The sequence below is a fragment of the Rhodamnia argentea genome, chromosome 11, assembly GCF_020921035.1.
Source record: "Rhodamnia argentea isolate NSW1041297 chromosome 11, ASM2092103v1, whole genome shotgun sequence".
In the NCBI taxonomy this organism is placed as follows: Eukaryota; Viridiplantae; Streptophyta; class Magnoliopsida; order Myrtales; family Myrtaceae; genus Rhodamnia; species Rhodamnia argentea.
The window spans coordinates 20,116,430-20,128,862 of record NC_063160.1 but is presented as its reverse complement, the minus strand read 5'-3'; the positions used below and the strand labels follow the sequence as shown (position 1 = coordinate 20,128,862).

The 12,433-nt window shown below is 40.4% G+C and overlaps 3 protein-coding genes across 5 annotated transcripts in view; 2 read left to right on the top strand and 1 right to left on the bottom strand.

Moving 5' to 3' along the window:
• The window catches only part of LOC115735903 (2-hydroxyisoflavanone dehydratase-like), a 16,972-nt gene extending 14,261 nt beyond the window's left edge, over positions 1–2,711 (top strand). Inside the window, exon 4 of the mRNA XM_048272951.1 lies at positions 2,700–2,711. The gene's annotated coding sequence lies outside the window, so the exon portion shown is untranslated. The remainder of the gene's footprint in view (positions 1–2,699) is intronic.
• The window catches only part of LOC115735585 (DNA repair protein REV1), an 870,695-nt gene that overhangs the window by 566,855 nt on the left and 291,407 nt on the right, over positions 1–12,433 (bottom strand). The gene's annotated exons all lie outside the window — the stretch shown is intronic.
• Positions 705–12,433, top strand: LOC115735919 (autophagy-related protein 2). Of its 2 annotated transcripts, XM_048272902.1 has the most exons (16): positions 734–848; positions 1,028–1,198; positions 1,838–2,919; positions 3,278–3,426; positions 3,751–3,926; positions 4,030–7,242; positions 7,328–7,440; positions 8,575–8,785; positions 9,137–9,250; positions 9,816–9,923; positions 10,060–10,192; positions 10,636–10,838; positions 11,436–11,632; positions 11,724–11,801; positions 11,872–11,971; positions 12,167–12,433. In XM_048272902.1, exons 1-14 carry the CDS (start codon positions 843–845, stop codon positions 11,788–11,790), a joined length of 5,943 nt encoding a protein of 1,980 aa, XP_048128859.1. In that variant the 5' UTR covers positions 734–842; the 3' UTR covers positions 11,791–11,801; positions 11,872–11,971; positions 12,167–12,433. The 2 variants fall into 2 exon arrangements, with proteins under 2 accessions (XP_048128858.1, XP_048128859.1); XM_048272901.1 differs by having other exon boundaries at positions 705–1,198.

The window sequence follows — 12,433 nt, the reverse complement described above, 5'->3', positions numbered from 1 at the left end:
GCTTATTCCTCGGAAAGTAGAATTTGGTTAGCCACCATGATCCAAAAAAAAAAAGGAGTTTTTCCCAATTGGCAAATCCCACAAAACACAATAAAAATCGAAAATAAAAATCCACAACGCGACTCTCAAGCGATAAAGTCGGTTCGATTTGATCCTAAGATGAACCTTCTCAATAAGGTCCTTTGAATTTTATTGTGCATTCGATATACTTTTCATTTTGATTTAGAGATAATGGGCGAGATTATACCACGCCATCGGCCATTCACTTCCCTTAACTTCCGACATCCCTTTTATGCACAACCCCAAAACAATACTCGCGGGTGTAGTAAACTCAATGCGTTAAAAATAAAAAATTTGTTTTTTAAGTACTAAGCCATATGCGCTTGTTAAATTGAAAATGTATTTGTTGGTGGTCTTTAGTGATAAACACCAACAAAAAAAAAAAACATTAGCGGCCAAATACAACTTAAATTCATTTTTTTAAGATTGAAAAAAACAAATGAGGGTTTTTTAATCATTTGAAGGGTGGTAAATTCGAAAGTTACACACATAAAATGGCCCGTGGCAAAGAAATGAAAACGACTAGGGATAATTAAAACTGGACATGTAATTAACGTAATCAAATGACGTGTACAAAATCATTTAGGGGCAAACTTCAGAGTCCGAACCCGACACGGAACCCAACAGCACCAAAAAGAAAACAAAATCCATCAATCAAATTCAAAACATCGACCGACGACGATAACAAAATCGATCGATCATATATCTGCTAATCTCATCCCTCTCCATCCTATCAGCAATTCAAGAAAGCGATCAGCCGTCTCTCTCGTTTCGTGCTGCGCATGGAGGCTTCTTGTCCTTCCATCGCGAGCCTGCCTCCTTTTGTCCCGGACCTTGGAAACCCTAGCCTTTCACCCCGCAAAGCCCCTGAATTGAGCTCGTCGTCTTTCGGGCGCGGGAATCGAGGGTAAAGTCGAGGTCTTCGTGGGGGACGATGTTTCCGTGGAACATAGCGAAGTCGGCGGAGGCCATCTTCTCGCGGTGGGCCGTGAAGAGGGTCTGCCAGTTCCTCTTGAAGAAGAAGTTGGGGCGGTTCATTTTGGGAGATATTGATTTGGACCAGCTCGATGTCCAGCTGAGAGAGGGAACGATTCAGCTCAACGATCTTGCTCTTAATGTTGACTATCTTAACAAGAAGGTAAGCCGAGCTTATTGAATTTCTCTTTATGTTGGTGAATACGATGGAAGTTAGGATACATCAGTTTCTGTTCTGTTTGTCGGCCGAAACAGTTCAATTGTACCCGGCCGAGTCCAATTCTTCATTAAGAGCATGGAATTTGTTCCCTTAGATGGAGAAGTAGAAAACCGCCCCCCCTTCCTCCCCCCCCCCCCCCCTTTTCTTTTTCATGGTTTCAGTAGCTCTTAAGGCCAGTTTAATGTAGCATCAGTTTTTCTGGAAATGTTGATATTTATGGGTCGGGAGTTCTTGGTATACTGATGGATTCTTGAGGAAAGCGAAATAATTGGACGGGGATGTTATTACACTCTGAAGGACAGCTATCTGCCGGTTCCTGATGAATAATCGCCTCCTATTAGTATTTAGATTTCTAACGCTTAGATTTTGTTGCTATAAAAAGCGAGCTACTTGAGCCTTTAGTGTAGATGATGCATGTTATTATGGAGTGATCTGCATGCCATTACTGGATTGAAGTTTATTTTCTTATTTTGAACGACTAAGTTAGTGCTATAGTTGAACACCGTGCTGGAGTGACATTTTGCATAAGCATCGAGTTAGCTCTCTTGGTAATGCAAGTTCTTATATGCTCTTCTTTTCCAGTTTGGTGCAGTGTCTTCATTAATGATAAAAGAAGGATCTATTGGCTCTCTATTAGCTAGAATGCCTTGGAAGGGTAAAGGCTGCCAGGTGGAGGTTGACGAATTGGAATTGGTGCTTTCACCTTATGTGGATAACCTTATGTCAGATGCAGTTGGTTCTCAAGGTTCCAGCCTAGATGATAACAAGAGTGTCTATCCCAGCCAGAGCAAGCCGGAGAAAGAGATGACGGGGAATGCAGTTGTATCTTCTTCAGGAGATGTTCACGAAGGAGTTAAGACAATTGCAAAGATGGTGAAATGGTTGCTTACCAGTTTTAACGTAACCATAAAGAAAGTCGTCATTGCATTCGATCCATATTCGAGTCAAAATGAAGGAGAATATACACATCACAGATCTATGGTTTTTCGAGTTGCAGAATTGGCGTGTGGAACGTGTGTTTCAGAGGATTCTCATTTGATGGGTAACGTAGGCACTGAGAACTTTCTAGGAATCAGTCGCCTGACAAACTATGTAACATTTCATGGAGCAATTCTTGAGCTGCTTCACATGGATGATGTTAATAGGCAAGCATGCCCTCCAAGTGTATCAGGGACAGATTCTGGTGGATTACTTTCTGGATTACCACCAGTAACTTCTACGGTGCCAATAATGATTGGTAGGGAAGGAGGATTTTCAGGGACTTTAAAGTTAAGTATTCCTTGGAAGAATGGTTCCTTAGACATTAGAAAAGTGGATGCAGATGTTTCCATAGATCCTATAGAGTTACGGTTTCAACCAAGTACAATCAAATGGATTTTGTTTTCATGGAGAACAATTGTTAATTTGTGCAAGGAGCGTGAGTGTGGCATGCAGCATAAGTCAGCAAGCAATGTTCATTTCAGTTCTGCGTCTGGTAGCCCTTCATCAGCAACTGGATCGTCTGAAGTGGCCACTAACATAGCATCACCACTCTATGGTGGCTTATCTGTTGAGCTTTCTTCCTCTCTGAGGCAGGGAACAGAGTCTGATCTTCACTTGCCAAATGTGATCTCAGATTGGGTTCCTTTTGTTGCGGATAAGGAGGAAGATGATTTTGGGGCAAGGTTGGACGTTGTTCCTGTTGTTATATTCATTTTTCTAACGCATGCTTTTCAAACAACATACCTCTCCTGGTAAAAAATATGCACGATACTACCAATACCCAACTTGGAAATTTTTATGAAGGGACATATAACTCCATTATTTGGCCAATGAAGCAAATGGTGGAGCTTATGAACTAAATTATTTGTCCTATACATTTCACACTCTACTTCATTTCAGCATCTTGCTTTTCTCAATTTGGAATGCCAACACATTTGGCATCCTCGTTTTTCTTATAGAAGTCTTTACAGTGGGAAATATTTTCAGGATAATTTGAATGACTTTAATGTGCCTTTTGTGTCCTCTTTGGCTCTTGCGCAGTGTGGATCAATTTTTTGAGTGCTTTGATGAATTGAGAAGTTTTCAGTCGGCCCTAGGTGGCAGTGGGATGTGGAACTGGACATGTTCTGTTTTCAGCGCAATAACTGCGGCCTCCAATTTGGCTTCGGGGTCGTTGCTTACACCTTCTGGTATGTATTCTTTGAGCTATAGCTATTAGACGTATCTGATTTTGCACTATGTTGGACAGGTGCCTCTGAGAAAATAGCTTACGTTAAAGGAAAGTAGACTGCTTTACTGTCAACTTAGCGGTAAACCTTTTCCATTAGGAAATAGTGAAAAGATTCTTCTACCTATATATAGTGGATGTAGCATAATTGTACCTTCTCATTCCTTTTTTTCAATCACGGTAAACGAGATATTTCTTGCTCAGAAGAAATGCATGAAAATGGAAGACAATCTTATGTAGCAAATGCCTGACAAAGTTCCACTTTTGATTGTCAAATTACGTGCAGAACAGCAGCATATAGAAACTAATCTCAGAGTGTCCATTGCTGGAATGTCTCTTATGTTCTCTCTCCACGATGAAGATGATGGGAATTTTCCAGAGTTGAATGATGATGAAGAAAATATTGGCTTTGATTATCATTGTCTAGGTGCAGAATGCAGGGATATATCTTTAATGTTGCAGGTAAGAATGAGGATTCTTGAAATTGTACACCTTCCTCTTTCAGTACGCTGTTGATTCTGCCTAATCCCTGTAGACTAATTCGTAATATTTGAAAGATTAACAGATATGTCCTCGAGACGTGAAGTTTGAAGGAACAGTCAAACATATTGAGGTGAATGAATATATAAGTCATCGAGAAAATGGCATGTTCTTTGGCGACGAGAGTATTAAGCATGGGATATGTGGCCAAAACCCTTGTGTTCGGCAGCTGCAAGCAGAAGTTCTAGGCACTCTTCCTCCGCGTGCCTCTTATATGGATGTTCCTGAAAATGATCTAGTTGGGGAATCTGCTCCAAAAGTTCCATTTGCAAAGAGAAATGATCTGATCAGAATAATGCTGCTGAGAACTTCAGGACTTGGTCGTTTCCAACTAGCCAGTAGTTCTTGCCTGTCTGATGGCAGCTCGAAAGGGCCAATGTCATTCTCATTATCACTACCGCCGTTTGTTATTTGGGTTAACTTCCGGCTTATCCTCAAGCTGCTGGCTTTCGTGAAGGAAATGGAGAAGTTTCTTGAAGTAAATGACTTCTCGAGTAACTTTCAATCTGAGGTTAAGCAAGAATCTCCTGAGGATTTGAACAGAGGGCCTAGAACTTGTATTACAACCACATCTTCACGAGAGAGATTACAGGGTGTCCTAACCGTCTCTGATGCGAGAGTTGTTCTCTGCTTTCCTTTTGATGGCAGAGATGATATAGTGAGCTATTTTGATTGGGATCAGTTTATTGCTCTGGACTTTTATTCCCCTTTTTCTACAAGAGAAGGGAAGGTTGATAGTTTCACACCCTTTTGCAATTCAAATCCCAAGAAGAGGTTTTCTTCAATGGTGACAACTTCTGTGCATTTGAATGCCTGTAACTTTGACATGTATCTAGTCAGTGCTGCATGTGAGGAGGTCGATGATGGGGGTAAGTCCTGCCGCTCTGCTAAAGGGTGTAAATTTTCTTCTCTGAAGATTCTGTCTGTTGCCAACTGCACACCTTCTTCCATATTCAGTATGATTTGGCAGGAGGGTCCTGTTACTGGTGCTTGGGTTGCCGAAAGAGCAAAGTCTTTCGCTGTTTCAGAGGAGAGGAGCAGAAATAAGTTCATGGGAAAAGGATATGAGTTTGCCTCTGTAACAACTTTGGGAGATTCTGGTGATACTGCTACTGAAATACGTCAAGATATAATTATGACCTCAAGTTTCCTTATGCATTTGCATTTATCCTCTGCTGTAGTTACTCTTCGGAGCTATGAATATGAAGCTTTCAACTGTCTTTTAAGTCAAGTGATAAAAGGATTTACTAGAGTTGCTTTTGAAGATGTTGATTCTTTGAAAAAAACTTCTGTTGGCCAGACATCAATATATATGGAGTGTGATTCTGTAGAGATTGTTATTCACCCTGATAAGATTGACAACATCAAAAGCTCGATACAGAATGAACTTCCCGGGTCATGGTTTCGGCTCAAATTGAGAATTGAGAAGTTTGAATTACTGAATGTCTCGGATATTGGCGGTATTAATGGTGCCAACTTCTTTTGGCTCGCACATGGGGAAGGCAAATTGTGGGGTTCAATCACTGGTGCGCCAGATGAAGAGTTTCTTTTGATCTCATGTTGCAATTCAACAATGAAACGGGGTGATGGGGGAGGATCCAATGCTTTATCTACTGGATTAGCTGGTTCTGACTTTGTCTATATGTGGGATCCAGTGAATTTCCGTGGACTTTTGTCCATCACTGTCAGATGTGGCACTTTTGTTGCTATAGGTGGCCGATTGGATTGGTTCGATGCGGTACTGTCTTTCTTTACTTTGCCAGCTTCTGAAACTGAAGGTTCTGGTGAATGTTCTTCATCGAAAGGAGATTGCCAACAGCTTCCTGGATCTTCTTTTTCCTTAAACTTGGTCGACACAGGTTTGAGCTATGAACCTTATCTAAAGAACCTGATGGTCACCTCACAAGTTGGGGACCTTGGATTCAGTCATTCAAGTGTCAAGTCAGCCTTGGACAACTGTTATGTTGCATGTATTATAGCTGCATCTTGCTTCAGTATTTCCAATGCAACTTCCGGAGATTTGCTTGACACTGATTACAATATAAGAGCGCAAGATCTTGGGTTTCTCATTTGCTCAGCATCAGAACTTGAGCTTCACGGTGATACTTATAGTGTGCAACATCTTCACAAGATTGGCTACGTTAAAGTTGCTCGGGAGGCACTTGTCCTGGCAAATTTGAGTACTAACTGCAGGAATGGCACTTTGTGGGAGCTAGAATGTTCTAATTCTCACATTGATGTGGAAACTCGTCATGATTCAACTTTGGCTCTGATACAATTGGTCACACAACTTCAACAGCTTTTCGCTCCTGATTTGGAAGAATCTCTTGTTCACTTGCAGAGTAGGTGGGATAACGTTCAAAAGGAACAAGAGAGGAATCATTTGAAAGCTGAAGTAAGAACTTCTGTTGGTGATCTTGCGCCATCAACTCCTCAGGTGCACTCTTCAAGTGCAAATGCAAAGAGTCAAGCCTTGGTGATTGGATTGATGGATGAGATACGTGAGGATGCTTTTCTTTCAGATGAGAGTAGAACTTGTCAATATGATTCTGAATCAAATGCGAAAAGCTTTCTTGGAGAGAAATGTGATTTTGATACTGCAGCTCCTGAAACACTATCTCAAGATCTATTAGTAAGGGGGTCAGTGCCTTTGCTAGGATTGGAAAGCAGTCAGGCCTCATTTATCCAGAAAGGTTGCTTTCCGGACGTTATAGAAGGCTATTGTATACCAGACCCACTCTGTCTATCAGAGTTATCTGCAGGAAGAGATCTTTCGGGGTCAATAGTCAAACACACAAGTGGAATTGCAGAAAATGTTAATGCTGGAAGAGGCGACAGCGGATGGTATAGAGAAAATTCTCTAAGAATCCGTGAAAACCATATTGCAGACATCTGTGAGATGTCCAGCATGAAACAGTCAGCAGAAAGCAAACCTTGTAGTCCTAGTTCTGAAGATACTAATGATTCTGGAAAGCTTGTGGGCCGAGTGATTGTCAAGAACATAAATGTCAGATGGAGAATGTCTGGCGGCGCTGACTGGGATATCTCTACAGTGACCGATGAACATTCTGGAAAAAATCGCCGGAGGGATACAGCAATTTGCCTAGAACTAGCTCTGTGTGGGATTGATTGTCAGTATGACATCTATCCAGTTGGTGGATTTTGTGTATCTAAGCTTTCTTTCTCTGTACAGGATGTCCATCTCTACGATAGAAGCGAAGACGCAACACTTAGACTGGTAATTATGGAAGTTTGACTCCTAAAGAATTACTCTGATTCTTTTCTTGTGCGCGAATTTAAATTTTTCATTGTTGAACTTGAAGGTGCTTGGATATTATAGCTCAAAAGATCATCCCAGAGAATCATCTTCAAAGGCATTGAAGCTCAATTTGGAAGCTGTGAGGCCTGACCCTTTGATTCCTCTCGAGGAATATCGGTAAAAAGGCTTTGATCTCATTTGCTTTTATTTATCACTTATCCCGTGACTGGTGTATGGTCTGCTAATAGGCATATTGGTAAAAGCCTTTGTACACCTCGTTTTGTGCATGATTGCAATTCTTTTTTCCACTGGGTCTATCTGCTTGGGATTTAATGAATGATAGTATCTGTAGATAATTTTGCGCACTTTAGTCTTTATGGAGTCCATGGCTGCATCTGTATGCTTATAATGAAATTGAGTGGTGACGTAGTCCCTCAACATGTATAATTCAAGATTAACTCTTAACTTCGACAACAAGAACTAGGCCTTATCCACTAAGTGGGGGAGGGCTAATGCTCCACTTCGGACAAATACTCTTCTGGTATTTTTTGGTGGGGATTTCCTTTTTTGTGGCACTTAAGCTCGATACAGTTTAGTATACGAAGGTTGAGTGATCCATGATGGAACAACTTGGTTGGATTGGTTATGCTGATGATGCCCTTGCAACTTGAAGTTTGTGGGCTGCCTATGCGAGAGATGAGATGACCCTGTGCAGTCCTCCTATGTGGGAGCCTTGTTCAAAGGAAAGCCCTTTTCTCAATTGCAGTGATGATGTTAAGAGTTCTGATGTGAATTCAGTAATACTTGTATAGCTGCCAAAGTTAGATAGTAGCCTACTCACTGGTGCATAAGTTGGTCTTAGTCTTTATCTATGTTGGTTTCACTTTGGTTTACAATGTTGTTCGGCTTTAATAGTGCTTTGCTTCCCAAAGGAAAAGCAGATATTCCTCCCTGTTCCCGATTTGACAAAGTCAATCTTTGGAACAGAAGAAATCCTCCTTTACGTATGTGTTTTTGTCATATATTTGGGGCCGCTGCAGGGATTCATCGATCATATTTATGCATATTTTCTTATCAAGCGGAGTTAGTGCATGCAGTGTTTGTATCACACTATCGAGTTTTGAGATACGTGTGCATGATGTCTGGGGTTCGAACCCATTTCTGATTCTAGAATCCTTAGCTGGTTCTTTTAATGTTATGGTGACGATCTGACAAACTGCTTTTTGCTGGTCCTCTTTTCCTTCTCCTGCTCAAGTATTATTATAGTATCTACTTAGACTTAACACTAACTAATTGTTTTTGTATTATTAGGTTGTGCATTGCTCTACTTCCTTTGCGATTGCACCTCCATCAGCGCCAGCTTGATTTTCTCATTTCTTTTTTTGGAAATGAAGACCCACCGCAGGACTGGTCTTCAGGTGTTCAAAATAATCTAGGTGGATCAGAAGTGTTGCTGCAAAATGCCCAAAGTGGTTCTATGCGGAAAGCAATTGTTGATGAGGCATTGCTTCCATATTTTCAGGTAAATGGATCCTATCTGCTAAGTTCTCTTATTATGGCACTGAATGTTGTTAGCTAGAATAACTCCAGATGTTGCTTTTCTGAATGTTGTCCTTAGTCCTCACCATTTGCCTCTGCGGAAGCGTTAAATTTACCTCATTAATTGAGTCTTGATCCAGTCTTGGGTTTGGCTATGTACACCCGGCTCCACCATTGGGCTGTTTTTGCAAATAATCAATGGAGGAAGCAGAGATACTTACCATATGACTAGACAAATACAATCGCCTATTGTTTGTTCTTTGTTCACATGGGCAGCTTTCATCATGCGCACTTTTTTTTGAGACTTTCGACTAATACATCATGTTCTCGACAGAAATTTGACATAAAGCCTTTCAGTGTTCGGGTTGATTACATACCACAGCATCTGGATTTAGCAGCACTAGGAGGTGGGAAGTATGTGGAGCTTGTAAACCTGGTTCCCTGGAAGGTAGGTCTTTGTCGTCATGGCCTCAATGAGATTTTGTCATTTGAATTGCTCTCTTGGAATAAAAAGCACTTTTTATAGGTTGTGGCATCTTATTTTGGAATATGGCCAAGTTTCTTGTTAATCTGGTACTCTACTGTCTTCATTTTAGCTCAAATGATAATTGTGGTTCTTTTCCTTTGGTGAATGATCTTATGATTGTCCCAATGAAATGTAAGCATCCTTGCCCCCTTTTCACTTGCTCTCGTCTGACCTTCTCTGAAAACTGGTAATCCAAGTACATGTAACTATCCCTGTTTTTCTCGTGTTTCTTTTAATAGATATTTTCTTTCTCGTGTTATTATTTTCTCTGGGTAAAAATTGATTCATAAATATGTGAATCTAACGCTAGGTATGTCTTGTCTGTGGATGCCAAAGAGATGTTTCCTTAGTATTAGTAGCTGCAATTTGATCCTTTGTGATGTCCTGAAATTGGTTATAAGGCATCCTGTCACTATTACATTTACTTCTGGTGGTGGTACTTGTTTTGCAATTTTTAAGCTCATTCTGTCATATAATTGTGCCACAGGGAATTGAGCTACATCTCAAGCCCGTACAAGCTGTTGGTGTGTATGGCTGGAATAATGTTTGTGAAACAATCATAGGGGAATGGTTGGAAGATATATCTCAAAATCAGGTTTTCAATATGATTTTTTCTGCTTGGGATGAGTTTTTGTTTATTTTTCTACCCTGTCTTTTTTCTGCGTGGGGTAATTATTTGTTTGTTGTTCTACCTTGCCGTTTGATATACTCTTGAACGAATATTTGTGTAGATTCATAAGGTACTACGCGGCCTACCTACCATCCGGTCCTTGATTTCTGTCGGAAGTGCTGCTGCAAAGTTAGTTTCTTGCCCAGTTGAGAATTACAAGAAGGATCATAGAGTACTCAAGGGATTGCAAAGAGGTAAAGCTGCAAACAAAATCTGATTGGAAGCTTTGAGAAATACGGAGCACAGTGTTCCCCCCTTCAAATAGACCTTATTTCTGATTAAAATGGTCGGGTTTTTGAGTAATAGCTGGAATTCTCTTAAGGAAGGTCGAATACATAAATCTTCATGTCTTTTGTAGTGGTTCTTTTATGCATGACAATCTTACGGTAGAAATTTTCCTTGTGTAATGCATTTTGGTGGAGAATTTGGATTTAGGATTTTCTTGTTTGGTAGCTTATGGTGTCTTCCTCTTTCTGTTCTTTAGCTGAATGGGTTTCCGCATGTTATGCTAAATATTGTAGTAATTCAAAGAGAACAGAAGTTCAGCCTCCAATGAAACTTTTTGTTTGTGTTTCTCTATTTCATATTCTCTAGTCATATTGTTTACCCAGAAGTCTTACTAATCATCTTCATCCAGGCACAGTGGCATTCCTGAGAAGCATATCTCTTGAAGCTGTGGGGCTAGGGGTGCATTTGGCAGCAGGTGCTCACGATATCTTGCAGCAAGCAGAGTATATTCTTGCGAGTATTCCGCCTTCTTCTCCGTGGCCTCTGCAAAGTAGAGCAAGTGCAAATGTCAGATCTAATCAGCCTAAGGATGCTCAGCATGGAATAAAGCAGGTTTATATTTATTTGATGATTTATGGTTGACTCTTTTTGAATCTTCTGGTTCAGCTTTTGCAGAACTACTTAAGTTTCTTACTCGAATTGTTCATTCTTTCTAACAGTGAGGATTCATGGTATGTCTTATCTGTACTAGTAATGCCATCACAGTAGATTCTGGTATTTAGATTCCTTTGATTTGATAGCTTCAGTGCCTCACAACTATACTCAATTTGGCTGTGGGCTCATTAGTTGTGTTCAAACAATGGATTGTGTTGAAGCACCCCATGTTTGTTTATCTTTTCTGTGTGAGTTGATCATGATGCACGTTTATGGGACCATCAAAGCATTCATGACGTTGAATTATAATCTGGTCAAAGTCTTTGGATACTATTGAGCTGCTATCATAACGAATTCACCTTCTATCGTGTTGTTGACATACTGCTAGTCAGAGGGCATGGGACCTTGCCACTTTACTAATTTGCTTGGCTATTGTTTGCCATACACAAGGATTCTTTTGGCCCACATATCTATTCAATTATGACTTTGGCAAGATACCAAACACATGCTTAATTCTTGTTTTATATTAGCTTAAATGATGTGTACTCCATGCAGGCTTACGAATGTATTAGTGACGGCTTGGGCAAGTCTGCATCTGCACTGGTTCAAACCCCCTTGAAGAAATATCAGCGAGGAGCTGGTGCTGGAGCAGCTATATCAACTGCTTTCCAGGCAGTTCCTGCAGCCACCTTAGCTCCAGTGTCTGCTTGTGCGAGTGCTGTGCATTATGCTCTTCTTGGCATCAGAAATAGGTTTCTTGAATTGAAGACCCTTCTGATATTGATTCTTTGTTATATTATGTCATATTGAGACAATGATTTATGTGTTATCTTATGTTTTCAGCCTTGATCCAGAGCATAAAAGGGAGTCTATGGAGAAATATATGGGTCCTAATCAGCCGCAAGAGTAGATTCATAGTCAGTCAGTATCTTTCAGTTGGAATATATCAATAGAGCAGTTGCGAAATTTCAACTTCTTATTCAACGTACAGGATTGAAGAACGAAGAAATATTGACGAGTATTAAGTTTCCTCACAGGGAGGAAGGGGATTATGGAAGAGCTGTCCACTTGTCTAGACCCCATCCCAAACTGTGAGTCGAAACTTCTCTGAATTTTCTCAATTGTTCTATATTTATGCCGGTTGTAGGTTCATAGCAGCAAGTTTGTCTTGAATGTGTTTTCCAACTCGGTGTCAACATGATACTCTTCCTTCAGTTTTTATTCTTGGCTATTTTCTTGGTTAGTACTGAACTTCAGCACCTCATGAACAAACTTATTGGTTGCAGGTAACATAGAATGGATTGATGTGAACATTCCTTTTGCTTCCACAATACAATAGGGAGGATTATTCCTTTTTTCTCCGATTGTGTACATTTTTACGGCCTAGGAAGTGTAAATAATTTTTGTATCCTAGTTTCACCCACATAGGAGGGCCTTGTAATTGCAATGCCTCGATTTGGATAGTTGTACAGAAACAGTTGCCCATTCTTTCAAAGCCTTAACATGATGTATGACGGACGGTTTGTTATAATATCCAGATGGTAATTTTTTTT

Bases quoted from the DNA above. Each gene is read 5' to 3' on its own strand.
- LOC115735919 (XM_048272901.1), top strand. From the start codon at position 995: ATGTTTCCGTGGAACATAGCGAAGTCGGCGGAGGCCATCTTCTCGCGG. The intron at 3,427-3,750 runs GTATGTATTCTT...AATTACGTGCAG, and splicing joins GTCGTTGCTTACACCTTCTG to AACAGCAGCATATAGAAACT. The intron at 11,633-11,723 runs GTTTCTTGAATT...TTATGTTTTCAG, and splicing joins CTTCTTGGCATCAGAAATAG to CCTTGATCCAGAGCATAAAA.